Here is a 15,749-nt window from a genome sequence, read left to right on the forward strand (position 1 = left end):
AACATACATGAATTGGTAAAAGGTTGAAGAAATCGCCCTTCTAGCCGTCTCCGATGTCTCAAAATCGCACTTTGCTCTCCAAAATCGTAACCCTTGTTCTTCAGATTGAGTGCAGTATTTATAGAAGTCATGGGCCTGACCCATCAAAATCGCGCCGCGCCTTGTATAATGGCGTGCCGCGATTTCCTCTTTACAGGAAGTGTGTAATTTTGCTTCAAAAATCGCAGCACGGCTTGAAATTGGCGTGGCGCGATTTCCTTCGAACAGACTTCAAATTTTAAGCTTTTTGCACTCCAGAACAGTATAAATTGCATGAGAACTCTATCAAAATGTCACAATAAGTCCCTAATATTACGTAATGACAGGATGTCATCAACCATTTGGAGGAAAGATGATTGTCTTTGGTGGTGATTTTCGATACATATTGCCAGTAGTTCCTATAGGTGGCCGGGCCGATATTGTTCATGCAACCATTAACTCTTCCCCTCTTTGGTGTGTATGAAAAGTGTTGAAACTCACAAGGAATACGAGGTTGCAATTTTCAGGTGATGCAGACAAAAATGAGTCTTTAAGGTTGTTTGCTAAATGGACACTAGACATTGGTGATGGAAAGTTGGGAATTGATGATGATGGTGAAGCTGTTGTTGATATACCTGATGATGTTTGTAGCCAAACTTATGCGGAGCGTATAGGTGATATTGTTGAATCCACTTATACATATTTTCTTGATAGCATGAATAACTCAAGTTTTTTCAAGGATCAGGCTATTTTAGCGCCTACTTTGGATTTAGTTGAAAAGGTTAATGATTACGTTATGTCTTTAATCCAAAAAGAAGGCAAAGAGTATTTTAGACGTGACACGATTTGCAAGGTTCATGAAGATGTTGGTATTGATCGCAGGTGGACAACAACTGAGTTTCTGAATGACATAAAGTATTCTGGAATGCCTAATCATAAATTGCATGTTAAAGTTGGGTTCCAGTGATGTTGATGAGGAACGTTGATGTTGTATCTGGTCTTTGCAATGGAACACTTTTAATTATTTTGGGATTAGGACAAACTGTCACACATGCTCAGGTTCTAAATGGTCCTCATGCTGGTAAACATGTTTATATTCCGCTCATGAATTTGAGTTCTTCTGATTCATATGTAGCTATCACATTCTAGAGGAGGCAATTTACTTTGGTTTTGTGTTTTGCAATGACTATTAACAAGAGTAAATGACAAACTGTGTAAAATGTTGGATTTTATTTATCCCGACCCGTGTTTTCTCATGGCCAACTCTATGCTGTCGTCTCTAGGGTGAGAACAAGAGAAGGGTTGAAAATATTAATAGTTGATAAGAATGGTCAATCAATGAAATCACCTCTCATTGTCATGTATAAAGAAGTTTTCCAAAAGATTTGACCCTATGCTCTTATTTATGGCTTGATATTTTCATGGTGAGTCTTTTGAGTTATTTATTATTGTCACTTTTTGGTTACTGTCTATTTAATTCTTCTCTTATTGTATTTTCTTTTAAGGTTTATTGCTGAATTGGGGGCTCCCTCATTGGTTGGATATCATCTTGATGTTGCTTAGTAGTAATAGCCATATTGTCTGTTAAAGTTCACCAATGTCATCTTGATGGTTCTTAAAAATAACTGATGTTGCTTAGTAGTAATAGTCATGTAGTTTGTTGAAGTTCAAGAATGTCTTCTTCATGGTTCTTAATAACAACAACCATCTTTGATGTTGAAGTTCGGTGTCGAGTTATGTATTGTCACCATAACAATTCCCACTTTTTGAATCTACCTGAACCTTTATTTTCACACATGTTGTCTGAACTTTATTAATTTTACTCATCGTAGTGCAACCTCTAACCCTTTTTTTAGGTTCACTAGATGAAGAAGGGATGTCGGTTGAATCAGCCATGTATCTGTTTACACAAGAAAAACATAAAGCAACAATATTAGCAATTGCCAAACGCATGTTTAATTAAATCAAAATACACAAATGTACAAAACTATTCAATGAAATAGATATAAAAAACACATGTGGCATACATGAGGTACTAAATGTACTAACCTTACTATTTATCACATATCCATTCATTATGATCCGAACGAGTAGTGCAGACATCGTCTACTTCATTTTCTACGATGTAGGTAAGCATATTTGATGTTGAAGAAGGAATCTTAGAAATATGAAGGGTTTCATCATTACCATGCATGTTTTTTAGTTGTAGAAAAACTGACCACCTTTTGTTAGAGGGGTCTATGACATAAAACACTTGTTTTGCTTGGGATACCATAAAGAAAGGTTCGTCCTTATAAGCTACCTTGCAAAGATCAACCAGCGTATAACCAGATTCATCAATTCTTACACCAGTGTTAATATCAATTCACTTGCATTTAAATAAAGGCACTGAAAATGTACGATAATCAACCTCCCAAATCTCTCCAATCACCCCAAAGTACGGTGTAGATGCGATTACAAGGTTTTTATCTTTTGAACTATAAAAGTGCATTGACTCGGCCACAATCATAACCCCACTATTTTGCATGATACTTTTATCATCGTTTGATTTTGTATAGAAGGAAGTTTTATTATTATCATATGCACTCCAAGTTACAACATTACATTTAGGCTCAGCTGACAGTCATTTAATTGTATCAAAAGCACTATCATCATTAACAATTCTTTTTTTAAACCAGTCAGAGAAACTCTTATTATGCTCTTTTAACAACCCTTTTTCATTCATTTTGGGGTAATTTTCCTTTACAATATTTTTGTGAGAAGATAAGTAAGGTTGAACTTCATCAATGTTATTCAATATAAACAAATTGTGCTGATGACGAACCTTCCAAGTCATGCACTTGACATTATAACCTTGTGTACCCTTACCTTTACATCTTCCATCATGACGAGACTTTGGAACCCCTATAGAATCCGCTTCTGACAAAGATCTGTACAATACTTAATAACTTCTTCTGCAATGTACCTTTCAACAATTGAAGCTTCCGGGCGGTGTGGATTCATCGTATACCCTTTTAGGATCTTCATGTATCGCTCTACCGGATACATCCACCTTAAATGAACTGGACCACACACTCTAATCTCCCTTACCAAATGAACAATCAAGTGTTCGATAATGTCAAAAAATGAAGGAGGAAAATACATCTCCAATTGACATAAGATAAGTGCAGACTCATGTTCCAACTCGTCTAACTTCAATGGATCAATGACTTTACTACATATTGCATTGAAGAATAAACACAGCCGTTATAGTTTTCCTAACTTTGTCCGGCAAAATTTCACGACTAGCCACTAGTAGTAGTTGTTGCATCAAAACATGAGAGTCATGAGATTTTAAGCCATTTAACTTGGGATCTTCATTGATACAAGCCTCTTGATATTTGATGAGTAACCTTGCGGCACTTTGATACCTTTCAAACATTCACAGAAACTTGGTCTCTTTTTTAGACAAAGTGTAACATGCTGGAGAAAAAAATGTTATGTTACCTATTTGTTGTGGAGTTAACTGCTGCCTTATACCCATCCCAGTCAAATCTAGACGAGCATTTAAACCATCTTTTGTCTTGCCTTTAATGTTGAGAAGTGTTCCAATGATACTATCACAAACATTTTTCTCTACATGCATCACATCAATACAATGTCTTACATCAAGACTAGACCAATATGGAAGCTGAAAGAACACCGACCTCTTTTTCCATATATTTGTCACAACAGCCTTCTTTTGTTTCTTTCCAAAGATGACCTCTACCTTTTGTTGTAGTTGATAAACCTCCTCTTCGGTCAAGGGCATTGGAGCAATACCATTCTCTGGTTCTCCTTTGAAAGCTTTCCTCAACTTACGATATGGATGATAACGATCGAAAAAATTTTGATGCCCAAGATAAACAGTCTTGTTTCCATGTTTCAGTTGATGATAACATGTGTTATCCTCACATAAAGGGCACACTTTATGCCCTTTAACGGTGTACCCATTCAAATTACCGTATGCCAGAAAGTCGTTGATGGTGCAAAACAACATGGCACGCATATTGAAATGTTCACCAGAATACGCATCAAGAACATCAACTCCTTTTTCCCACAGTAGTCTTAAATCATCAATCAATGGACTTAGATAAACATCTATGTCATTTTCGGGTTGGTATGGGCCCGAAATCATCATCGACAACATCATATATTTACGCTTCATGCACAACGAAGTAGATAGGTAGTAAATTATCAAGAGAACAAGCCATGAAGTATGCTTACAAATTAGATTACCATATGGATTCATTCCATTGGTAGAAAGTCCAAGTCTAAGGTTTCTTTTCTCTTTTCCAAAATCTGAAAACAAAGAATCAATTTTCTTCCATTGCAAAGAATCAGCTACATGGGAAATGTTTCCATCACTTTTTCTCTCTTCTGCATGCCATCTAAGGTTCTTCGCGTCATTTACATTGAAGAACAATCTCTTGAACCTTGAAATTGTTGGTAGGTACCATAACACTTTTGCAGGAGGACCCTTTGTGTTGACTTCATCACTAGAATCACCATCTTTCTTTTTGTAGCGTGACACCTTGCACCTCGAACAATGATCATGGTTTGCAAACTCTTTTCTGTATAAGATACAATCGTTTAGGCATGCATGTATTTTTTTCATACTCCATACCCATTGGACACAATACTTTCTTGGCCTCGTAATGACGATTCGGAATTGTGTTACCTTCTGGAAGCATTTATGTCAACAATTCAAGCAATTCAGTGAAACTTTTATCACTCCATCCATTTTTTGCCTTCAAATTAAACAATCTTAACACAGCTGACAACCGGGTAAATTTCGTGCATCCTGGGTACAAAGGTTTTTCCTTTTCTTTACGTAAATTATCATACACACATGCTTTCTTGAATGATTCTTCTCCAATATCACGTATCATGTCTTCAAGTCTATCATCCATATCTACACTGCCTTCCTCTCTTTGGGATACACTTGGCATCATAGTTTCACCATGCCATATCCATTGGGTATAATTTTGACAAATCCCTATCGAAACTAGATGGCCCCTAATTTCTTCCTTACTAAGTTTTGGGTCCCGGTTCCCACAAGAAACACAAGGACATGGAAAAACTCCCTCAATGTTAGGAAGATTCTTTTCAGCAAACTGTAGAAATTCACTCACTCCATTATCATACTCACCACTTAATCCATAAACTTTCATCCACCTACAATCCATGACTACGTTCTGAAAATTAACACATACTAAATTAAAGAATTGAGATGCCTACTAAGCTTTCATTCTACAGAAGCAGTTAAAAAAATTGGAACTCAGTCAGGGACTTCTTTGTATTTAATCTTCTGTCGTCGACCTTTGTGACAACAAGGTGCATAGTCATGGACTAAAGTGACTATTTGTTTTTTTTTTTATTATTAATACATGATGCTGCTTATTTGTTTACTTCATTCCATGCAACTTGAACCTCGATATTGTGAAAAAATGGATTGACAAAAAATTCCTAATATTGGAACTAATATGATAGTGGTTTTTTTTGGGTACAAATATGACAGTTGCTTCTAATTTCTCGATTTCTTTAAATGGTTTCATATAACAATATGCATATATAAAGACTTATATTTCATTTTTTTTTTTGAAAGAAAAGACTTATATTTCATGATAAGGCGTATGTATTCGGTCTTACTCTGAAAAAATGTATGTGTTAAGTCTTAAAAAGAAGATTCAAATAGCATGTTCTCTCATTTGATCTTAATAGGTTCATGTTTTATTTTTCGAGTTGCACATGTTTTTTTTCCTTTATAATTGATATCTCATTTTATCGTTATTGTGTTACATTTTATTAGTGAACCTCATTGTCAGTTGGTCAATGTTTCTTATAAAAATGACTAAAAAAATTGTTACTTTTATTTCTTATAAAAAAGATTAGAGGGAATAGTAATATTACTTAGCATTTCAACTTTTTGTCTCATGCTCTTTAAAAAAAAAAAAAAAAACTTTTAGTCTGATGTTCAATCATTGCTAACGAAGATAATGTGTCACGTGAACACAATTATCGGTGTTAGATAACAAATACTAACATTTTTCAATCTCGATCAATTTTAAATATTTCTAAACATCATTTGAAATTGTTGACACCGGGTGCGTCGCACAGGGTAAAGATCTAACATGTGTTAATCCTGGTTTTCACTCTCGTATGAAGCACCTAGCCATTGATTATCATTTTGTTTGTGACTTACTAGCATCCAACCAAATACAGATGTTCTATTCAGTCATCAACTTACTGATCTTTTGACAAAGCCTCTCTCTACCCCATGTCACAATTTTATGAAATCCGAGATTGGAGTCATTGAACCTTCCTCCATCCGAGGCCGTATTTGAGGTAGGACGACCGTCCTTGTCCCAAAAAAATAAGTATAAAATATGAACTCAAATTTTTTAAACAAAGTGTAAGGTATAATATTAAACTTTGAAAAATATAGAAATCAAACCTAGTATGATTGTTGCCAAAAGCCTTGCATTTGATACGAGTATAGAGCCACACTTTTGACAAAATGTCGTAGCTTTAGAAAAGAAAAAAAAAAATATGAAGAAAATAATAATGATGAGCAAATCACCCGAGAAATTTTTTAAAGCCAATCAGTTTTTTGTGGTTATTGATGTGAGAATAACTTCATTGAAAAATAGTTTTGAGCAGTTTGAAGTATTTGAAAGAATTGTTGAATTTTTATTTGATGCAACAACCTTAAAATTATTGGATAATGATGAATTCCAAAAAGCTTGAACAAATTTTGAGGCTACGTTTTCTCATATGGATTTGTCAAATGTTGATGTAAATGATATTTTATATGTATTGAAAGTATTACAAATATCATTGTTAAATGCATTTGAAATTCATGAGTTTGTCAAATGTTTCAATTGTTTATCAAATTCTCTTGACTATGTCGATTATTGCATGTGTAGAAATAATTTTTTAAAAGTTAAAATTATTGAAAAATTTCACATCTAAAAATTTATGAATAAGGTCTAAATTGTAGTTTCGCTTTAGACCTCCAGCTTGCGAGAGTGTACGGGAGTGATAGATTAGTTTAAGTCTTATCTCCTGTAAATTGGATAACAACAATATGCTCATTTTGAATATTATAGCTTAGGTTGTTACGTAAACCTTGGCATGCACTGTGTGTATATACACATATATTTTACTGTCATTATATACTTTACTAGTCAAACCATTTGGTAATTAAAAACTCATAAGATGATGATAATTACCAAAAAAAAAATAACATCACTGTCACATGCTTCATGTTAATTGGATCAATACACCATTCTTAAAAATCCTTATCTTAAATTATGAATATCATCACAATGAAGTTTCACGAGCTCAAACCCTTTTTGTTCTATCAATTGTCTATTTTAGAAAGAGTACACAAACTAGAAGTGCATATGTAAATGCCATTATTCAACTATACACAAACTAGAAATGCATATATGTAAATGTCATTATTCAACTATACACAAACTAGAAATGCATATATGTACATGTCATTATTCAACTAATCAACAATTATACAAGTGATGATTAAAGCATTCTTCTTCTAGGTCGTCTCCAAGACTTCACACACCACTGATGACTTGTCCAATTGAAATCCATTGTAGAGTTAACCTCTAACCTCCTAAATTGCTTCCAATCATGAAGGGTTGCCTTTAAATCAGCCACCTTTGCAGTGATACTTCGACAACAATTGGCATGAACAGTGGTCACTGCCCTAAAATCTTTACTATCTTGGCAAAACCCACTAAAATAGAGAGTATCCAAGAACCTAACCTTGAGTCCCAATTGTCCAATTATACCACCTCTAATGAGGTCAAGAAGCACATCTTGCTCTTTTTTTCCTGTGGAATTGTCTTTCTTTCCATACCATGTTTCAAACAAAGATATGGTCTTGTTATTGGACCTCACGAAGTAAAATCCGGTATTGATTCGGTGTTGTTCTGACCAAGGATCACCAAGGTATGTATCTGTGCTGATTTGAAGGTCTTCAGTCTCATTTTTGCTCAACTTTTTAAATGGATTTCGTAACCACATTACATCAGTGTCCTGAAAATTGAATTAGGAATATTAGAAAATGGAACGATGCAAGTAAAAATATAGAGTGAAAATACAATTACAAGTGAGAGTAAATAATGGTTATGTATTTTTGGCAAAAACAGTAATGCAGTATTTTTTCTTTTTTAAAAAAAAAAACAATTAGTCATTTATCTAGTTTTCGTTTTTCTATCATTTAACTTTCAAAATATTTACAATATTTTTAATTCTTTTTCATTTTACGTAAAAAAAAAAAATGTTGATGTGTAGTTAGGATGCTTAATTAGCAAGGCCAATCAACTAGACTTTCAGTCAAAATGTTTATTTATTAATTAGAAAACCCAAAATTAGTGTTTTTCTTTGAGTTGAAAAATTAGTGTCATTGAATCTTCAACTTTAGATTTCTTCAAACAGAAAATTTCAACCAATATTTCTTTTTTTTTTTTTTAGGAAAATTTCAACTGATATTTTTAATACTCTCAACCCTAGAAGATTACACTATTCCAACAAAGTTCTCTCATCCAAACTTGCACTAAAGAAACTTACCGTAAAAATGAAGTTGTAGCCACGTTTTAGAACTTCCAAAAGGAAAAAAGTCCTTCTCCACATCATATTGATGAAATCTTGAGACATGAAGAGTTTTTCTCCTCCAAAATCAACACCATCTGTCTCCAATTTAAAGCAATTCAACCTCAGAAATTGGCATCGATCGTAGGCCGTTTGATCGACGGCTACAATGAGAAGGTTATCAATCAAAGATCTTGTTCCTTCTCCAAGCCAAAAGCTGCTTAAAAATAGATCAAACATGGTGATAGCATCACCCTTTACATCTTGTTCTACATAAGCTTTATTTATTATAGCAATTATCACCGTTTTGTTATTTCTCATTGAAGCTTTGGCTAAAGCTTTGTCAAGACCATCTCCGTATAATTCATTACTATTGGTGCTCTACATTAATGATAAAGAAGGACAAATTATTGAAAATTTCAATCAAGCCATGGAGAAAAGTAAACAATTAAACTCTTACGTGAACAAACGAATTAAACTTCATAATATATTCAAGTAATAATATTTAGAATGGGGTCAAATTTATAGAATATGTTTATATGCAAGAATATAGTATTATTTTTTATATCAACAAAAAATAATGATATATAGCTATACTTATTGTGATCATACATATAGGTATATGTACATGGGTTTGAAGCAAAAAATATTAAATAAAAAAAATTAAGAAAAAAATGTATATATAGGTGATTTGAACGTACCTTGTTTGATTGCTGCAGGCAGAGTGGTTCATTTTGAAATAGAAGTAATTGGGTGGAGAAAGATATGAAAGACCAATGGTAAATGAAAATAAAACCAAGAAAGAGTAATGCTACCATTGCAAAACTCCCAAGTGCTTGCCTATGATTATCCATCATTTTTTTTAGCCTCTATGTTCGGATATTGAAGAACTTAAATCAAGATTAAGACCTACGTGTATATATAGTAGTGCACGGTTTCTTAAAGGATATATATTAACAAATTCAATCAAGATTGAAAACTATGTGTATATATCGTTTAAGGATATATATTAAACAAATTCAATCAAGATTGAAAGCTATGTATGTATATCGTTTAAGCTTGGACCAATAGAGGTTTTGGTTTGATGGACAAATCAAAATGACCTGGTGATGGAGGTTATTGTACACCTTCCTCAGTATATACATGAAACATAGCAGTATTCTCCATATATGTTTTTAAAGTAATGAAATAATTCATTAACTATGAGAGAAAATCATTCATTGACTATGTTACATATATGACCGTTCCCCATTTGTTTTTAAAGTAATAAAATAATTCATTAACTATGAGAGAAAATAATTCATTGACTAGTATTACCGTTCCCCATATGTTTTTAAAGAAGTAAAATAATTCATTAACATATTACGTGTATATTACCGTTCAAGTTTGATGTGGATTGATAGTAATCAGCTTAAACATAATTCACATTAAATCTGATGATTTTTTTCCTTTTTAATAACATTAAATCTAATTGTTGAAACATTTAAATGAAGATATTGTTTTGACCGTTGATTAATTAAAATATCAAACCTATAAAAAAGTTACTATAATTGAAGATTGTCCTCCTCATCTCCTTTCTCAAGCTAGCAAAAAAAAGCTCTTCAACAACCGAGAAAAAAGAAATTATTCATTAGATAACATGCCCTCCTCTACACTAGTATGGTAGTGAGGGGATGAATCTTTTTTGGTGGTGGCGGGATTCGAACCCCGGGTGGTGGCGGGATTCGAACCCCGAACCGAACCTTACATATGTTATGCATTGTTCATACCAACTGAACTAAGTTCACGAGGACAGTGAGGGGATGAATCTATTGTTTCAATTTATTCTTCAATTTTTTCTTCGTTTTTTTGTTTATTAAATTATACTATTGAATGGGAAACCCAAAAGTTTTAAAGGATGAGAATAGTAATTTGAGAATTATTTTTGGTCCAAATTGAGATTTTTTTATTTAATTTAATTAATCGGAAATATATCATTATTAGAGTATTGATAAAAAAAAAAAAAAACAACAACAACAACAACACGGGACTTGAATAAGAAATCCACCTTTTTTTTTGTCTCCTTGTGTGGAGATTTCTTCGTACACTTTGTTGCACATGAAACTAGAACAAGAAGTAGTCAAGTACCCAAGAATGAAGAATAGTATATCAATGACGTTTTTTTTTTAAAGAAAGTATATCTATGACTTTTATCATCTTGATAAAAACTATTTTATTAGTATTTTCATTGAAAGTATCCAAGAATGTATTATATCTCATTTTTACTTGTTAAAAAAATATAAATATGGTTATCATCATCTTGTTTAATATCTTTCAAAAAATTCATCTTGTTTAATAGTATATCTTTGACTATTATCATCTTGGTCCAATTGGACCAATGATTTCGTAGGTCGAATTTATAAGGAACCATCGTTGGTTTAAAAACACTAATGCATCTCCAAGCCAAAAGCTGCTTAAAAATAGATCAAACATAGTGAAGGCAACACCCTTTACATCTTATTCTACATAAGCTTTATTTACTACATCAATTATCACCGTTTTGTTATTTCTCAATGAATCTTTGTCCTCCTCATCTTCTTCCTCAAGCCAGAAAAACAAAAATAAATGTTCTTCAACAACAGAGAAAAAATAAATTATTCACTAGATAAGATACCCTCCTCTCCACTAGTATGGCAGTGAGGGGATGAATCTATTGTTTCAATCTATTCTACAATTTTTTTCTTCGTTTTTTTTTTAAAATTATGCTATTGAATGGGAAACCCAAAAGTGGAAATATATCATTATTAGAATATTGATAATAAAAAAAAATCACGGAACTTAATAGGAAATCCACCTCTTTTTTTCTCCTAGAAATCAATAGCTATAATTGTCTGGTGTACTACCAGGAGTACAATAATCGTAACTAGGGTTTAGACTGTTTATGAGATGCTTTGAGAATGATCTCAAGAGTGGTATTTACAGCCCCTTGTGGGCTTGTTTTAGCGTGACTTAAGCTCCAAGTAAGCTGGCTTTAGGTCTTTTTACTTGGTTCTGGATATTTCTAGAAGTCGGCTAAGGCAACGCCTCTAGAAGGGCATACCTAGGCTTCAGGAGCCCTTCTGGAGGGTGCCTAAGCCTTTCTAGAGGGCTCTTGGGCCCTTACGAATATATTGACGGTCCACAGCCCTCTAAGCACGAGTCTTGGGACAAGTCGAAGTGATGAATATGTAAGATTGATCGTACAGGATGCTTTAGAACGTTTCTAGAGCCTTTTAAGGTGCCCCGTTTGAGAGGGCACGCCTAAGGCCTTTTTTTGGGCCTTCTGGAGGGCGTCGTGCCCCTAATTATATATTGACGGTCCACAGCCCCCCAAGCACAAGTCTTGGGACAAGGCGAAGTGATGAACTTCTTTCCTTTTGTTCGCCCTAGCAGGTTGGTTTTCTCTGCAAAAAGATTTTCTGCCGAGATGTTCTTTGTGTTTGTACAATTTCGAAGGTCCAGATTTGGTGACCATTCGCTGATGTCGACGTGTCCAAATCCTGATGTTTTCGCCACATGCCCCCAATCGGTGTAAAGGCTAACACGTCTTCCGAGGTGACATTTAATGCTTGGCCTATAAAAGGTTTTTCTGTTTCATTTCTCGTTCTCGTTTCATCTTCTCCCTTCAATACTCTTGCCTCATTTCTCCGCCGATCTCCGTTGATTCCGGTTTTTCCAGCTTTGGCTTACATTCGAAGCTTTCTTCCTCTTTAATCAGGTACTCTTATGCTTCCTCAACTCATTTTTTCAATTTCTGCCTCCTTATCTATGGTTATAATCAGGGAATGTGACGAAATGGGTAGAGAGTTTTTTCCCACTGATCCTGAAGAGAAATCGAAATCGAAATTGATGAATGATCACTTAAAACATGTCACACGGCCAAATGGTTCGATTGATTGGGAAGCTTTTGAATTAGGTTATTTTAGTCATAGGATTATAGAAGAACTGTCGAGTGATAATGATAGCAGTAGTGGTGATAGTTATGATAATACTGATATTGATTGTGTTTTTCTTTATTCCACTCCAGGGAATACTCGTAGGGGAGATATTTTTGTGTATTTGCCTCCTCTAGTTGCTCGTAGGAAGGAGGTTTTTCTTTTGGTTTCAGCGTCTGTATCAGAAATGGATGTATTCGCATACGATGTTCGGCGCTATGAGTCTTCGTATACGGAGAAGGTGGAGATTAATTTTCTGCGGGGTAAATTGGTTGTTTCTTTTACTGGGCGAGAGGCGGATATTATTATGGCGCCCTGTTCACCCGGAGAGAAAGTTTGCATACAACATCCCAAGGGTGTCAAGGAGATTTTTCACACATATGTCGTCGTGCTGGAGGAGTTTGGAGTGAAAATTTCGTTCACCAGTTTTGAAATGGATGTCCTTAAGTTTTTGAACGTGGCACCTTTGCAGATCCAGCCCAATAGTTGGGCCTTTATTTGGAGTTTTGAAGTTTTTCTGTGAGGCTTTGGGAGTAGAGCCATATGTTGGCGTCTTCTTTCATTTTTATGGTACCAAAGGTGTAGATAAGTTGTCCTAGGTTTCGATAAGTGTGCTCCCTGGTAAGAAGCTATTCCCTCCCTACGCTTCTAACTTTAAAAAAGATTGGAGAGAGTCTTTTGTCCGGGAACAAGGGCGAAGGATTCTACTGTGGCGGTGGCGAGCATAAATGGTGAGTTGAGGTTCCCATTATGTTGGACAAGTGCTCCCGTAGCTGTTCTTGGGTATGATTTTCAGAAGATGATGCCATATGAACAGGGCGTGGTGGGTTTTCTAGACAAGATGTTACTTTTTGATATACATCAGCTTTTGAAAAAGGTGGGGGATTCAGAGATCCTAGGGTTGTATCTGTGTGAGTACTGTGATATCTTTGTTTTCAGACGTTTTCTACTTTATTTTTTTTAATTCTAACCATTTCCCTATTCTGTTTTGTAGTGCCGATGTTGCCTTTAACTGGGGCGGAGAGGAGGAAATATATTGTTGATTTAAAAGCCAAAAAAGTTGTTGAGGGATATGTTACCAGCGACCCTGCTGGGGTTCTTCACCAATAGAACAAGAGGAAAGATCTATCATCGAAAGCTGAGTCTTCTAGGGGTAATGCATACATGGAGAAGGCAGAGGGTGGCGAGGTCACTGACCCAGTGATTTCGCCAAAAAGGAATAAGTCAAAAACTGGGCAGGTAAATGCTGAGAATGTGGAGGCTAAGGATGTTGTTGCTGAGGTGGATGTGGCTTTTAAGCAGTCTTTCTGGCATCAAGATTTCAACTATCGTCAGTATATGGAGGAGCATGTGCCCTTTGCTCCCGTGGATGAAGGTGCGAGCTTTCATGGAAAGTGTGGTGAGATGGTGGAGGATGCTGGGTCAGCCTCCCTTTGATTCCTACTTCCGATTCATTCAATGGAGAGGAAATATGACCCCTTGGAGAAACAGTATCAAGACTCGACCAAAGATGTGGAGAAATACAAACACAATGCGACTTCTTTGAGGATAGGCTTCAAGGTATTTTGAATGATAAGATGAAGGCTGAGAAGACTGCCGCAGATTTGGGGGAATAGAAGGAGCAATGGGTAAAGGAGAAGGGTGAGCTGATGACGAGGGTGACTCAGTTGGAAAGAGATCTTGTCTAGGCTCGGAGTGATGTTGAAAATGGCAAGATGGCTTTGGAAACGGCTTTGAGCGTGATAAGGCACAAGTCTTGCACTTTCATCCGGAGTTATACTTGGCTTGGTTGAATCCTTTCAAGATCCTTGTGAATGGTGAACTGGTGGAAGAGCCTTGATTTTGGCTTTGTTTTTATTTATTGGAATTGTATTTTGGATGGGGAGATCTTATATAGACACTTTTAATATTTTGTTGTACTGTTTGTGCGGCGGGCTTCCTTATATGCCATCGTACTTTTGTGATGTTTCTTGGATATCTTTATGATATTAATTTATTTTTGATGTTTATTTTCTGAGTTTCAACTTTCTAGATATGGCATCAGTATCATGCACATTTGGTACTTGTCGTGATTTTAAAAATTCCTTCTGATTCTGTGTTTTTATCCTTCATCAATTAATTGTAGAAAACTTCGCAATAATTTTCTCTTGTTGTTCGCCCTTGAAAAATCCTGAGTCATATTGGGGCCTCTTAGGTAAAGATGTGGAGAGGGGTGTGGAGTCCATTGAGGTTGGATGAGATGTTTGTGAGCTTTTGTAACAAGGTACCATAACAAAGTTCGTTGAACCAGTTGTTTAGAGTGGACTCTCTGATTCAGGTATCAAAGATGCCAATGATGCAAAGTCTGTTGAAGTTGGAAGGGTTGCTGATGAGGTTTTCAAACACGGTGTTAAGTGAAAGTTAACTTAATCAATTGTTGAAGTTGATCATGTGGATGCACCCATTCATATGAAGGTCGGAAGGATTTGTTTGAATCAGTTTCTCCAATTTGTTGTATTTATTAATATTATGTTAGTTTGGATTTTTAACTCTTTTAGCAACTGTAGTTGCATAATTTCAATGTAATGTGTTGTGTATGCTATCTTTTTATTTTGCTGGATTTCTACATGTATTGTTTGTTTTGTTGTTGTGTTGCTTTCTTATAAGCTAATATATTATCTAGGTTCAATTAGTGTGTTTGATCTTTTTAAGGACTTTGCATTTATTGATGCTAAATTATTTGGAGTTTGGTAATTTTGTTACCATAATGTTGGCTATTTCAAGGACTCTACATACTTTATAAACTAACATATTATATAGAGAAAGATATGATAATACAAAAAATTTAGCCAAAGCTAATTTTATAATGCACTGTTTACTCTTTATATGTTAGTTTTATCAGTGTATTAATCATGAGTAGTCCAATTGTGTATTAGTATAATGTAATTGTAAATTATTCTATTATTCATTTAAATCAAAACTCATTAAAATAGTTGGAAAATTGATATGAAGCATCATAATAATAATAATAATAATAATAATAATAATAATAATAATAATAATAATAATAATAATAATAATAATATAGACAAGTGAAGGGAATGTAACTATTATATAATTAGTTGCAATTATAAATCAGTGTAACACACTCTCTTTTTTTGT

General features: G+C 34.5%; 2 protein-coding genes and 1 pseudogene across 2 annotated transcripts; 1 reads left to right on the forward strand and 2 right to left on the reverse strand.

Annotated features, from left to right (window-relative positions):
• Positions 1–358: 358 nt before the first annotated feature.
• LOC146954161 (uncharacterized) lies at positions 359–1,167 on the forward strand. Its single transcript, XM_085743795.1, has 3 exons — positions 359–443; positions 546–900; positions 972–1,167. The coding sequence occupies exons 1-3, from the start codon at positions 359–361 to the stop codon at positions 1,165–1,167; spliced, it is 636 nt and encodes a 211-aa protein (XP_085599921.1).
• A 1,216-nt stretch (positions 1,168–2,383) lies between these two features.
• On the reverse strand, positions 2,384–5,225 carry LOC146954162 (uncharacterized; annotated as a pseudogene).
• A 2,105-nt stretch (positions 5,226–7,330) lies between these two features.
• Positions 7,331–9,767, reverse strand: LOC146954163 (uncharacterized protein At1g28695-like). The gene is made up of 3 exons (XM_085714954.1): positions 9,357–9,767; positions 8,635–9,036; positions 7,331–8,100 (listed from the first exon to the last, which is right to left on the reverse strand). The coding sequence occupies exons 1-3, from the start codon at positions 9,510–9,512 to the stop codon at positions 7,582–7,584; spliced, it is 1,077 nt and encodes a 358-aa protein (XP_085571080.1). The 5' UTR covers positions 9,513–9,767; the 3' UTR covers positions 7,331–7,581.
• Between the last annotated feature and the right edge of the window lie 5,982 nt (positions 9,768–15,749).

Source organism: Medicago sativa, chromosome 1, assembly GCF_051527215.1.
Source record: "Medicago sativa cultivar Bolivia chromosome 1, Bolivia_mono, whole genome shotgun sequence".
Lineage (NCBI taxonomy): Eukaryota > Viridiplantae > Streptophyta > Magnoliopsida > Fabales > Fabaceae > Medicago > Medicago sativa.

Excerpts from the sequence above, each read along its gene's own strand:
- LOC146954163 (XM_085714954.1), bottom strand. The coding sequence starts at position 9,512 with ATGATGGATAATCATAGGCAAGCACTTGGGAGTTTTGCAATGGTAGCA. Across the intron at positions 9,037-9,356 it reads GCCTGCAGCAATCAAACAAG|AGCACCAATAGTAATGAATT; the intron begins GTACGTTCAAAT and ends TCATTAATGTAG. Across the intron at positions 8,101-8,634 it reads GCTACAACTTCATTTTTACG|GACACTGATGTAATGTGGTT; the intron begins GTAAGTTTCTTT and ends TTCAATTTTCAG.
- LOC146954161 (XM_085743795.1), top strand. The coding sequence starts at position 359 with ATGACAGGATGTCATCAACCATTTGGAGGAAAGATGATTGTCTTTGGT. Across the intron at positions 444-545 it reads ATTGCCAGTAGTTCCTATAG|GTGATGCAGACAAAAATGAG; the intron begins GTGGCCGGGCCG and ends TGCAATTTTCAG. Across the intron at positions 901-971 it reads GATGTTGGTATTGATCGCAG|TTGGGTTCCAGTGATGTTGA; the intron begins GTGGACAACAAC and ends TGCATGTTAAAG.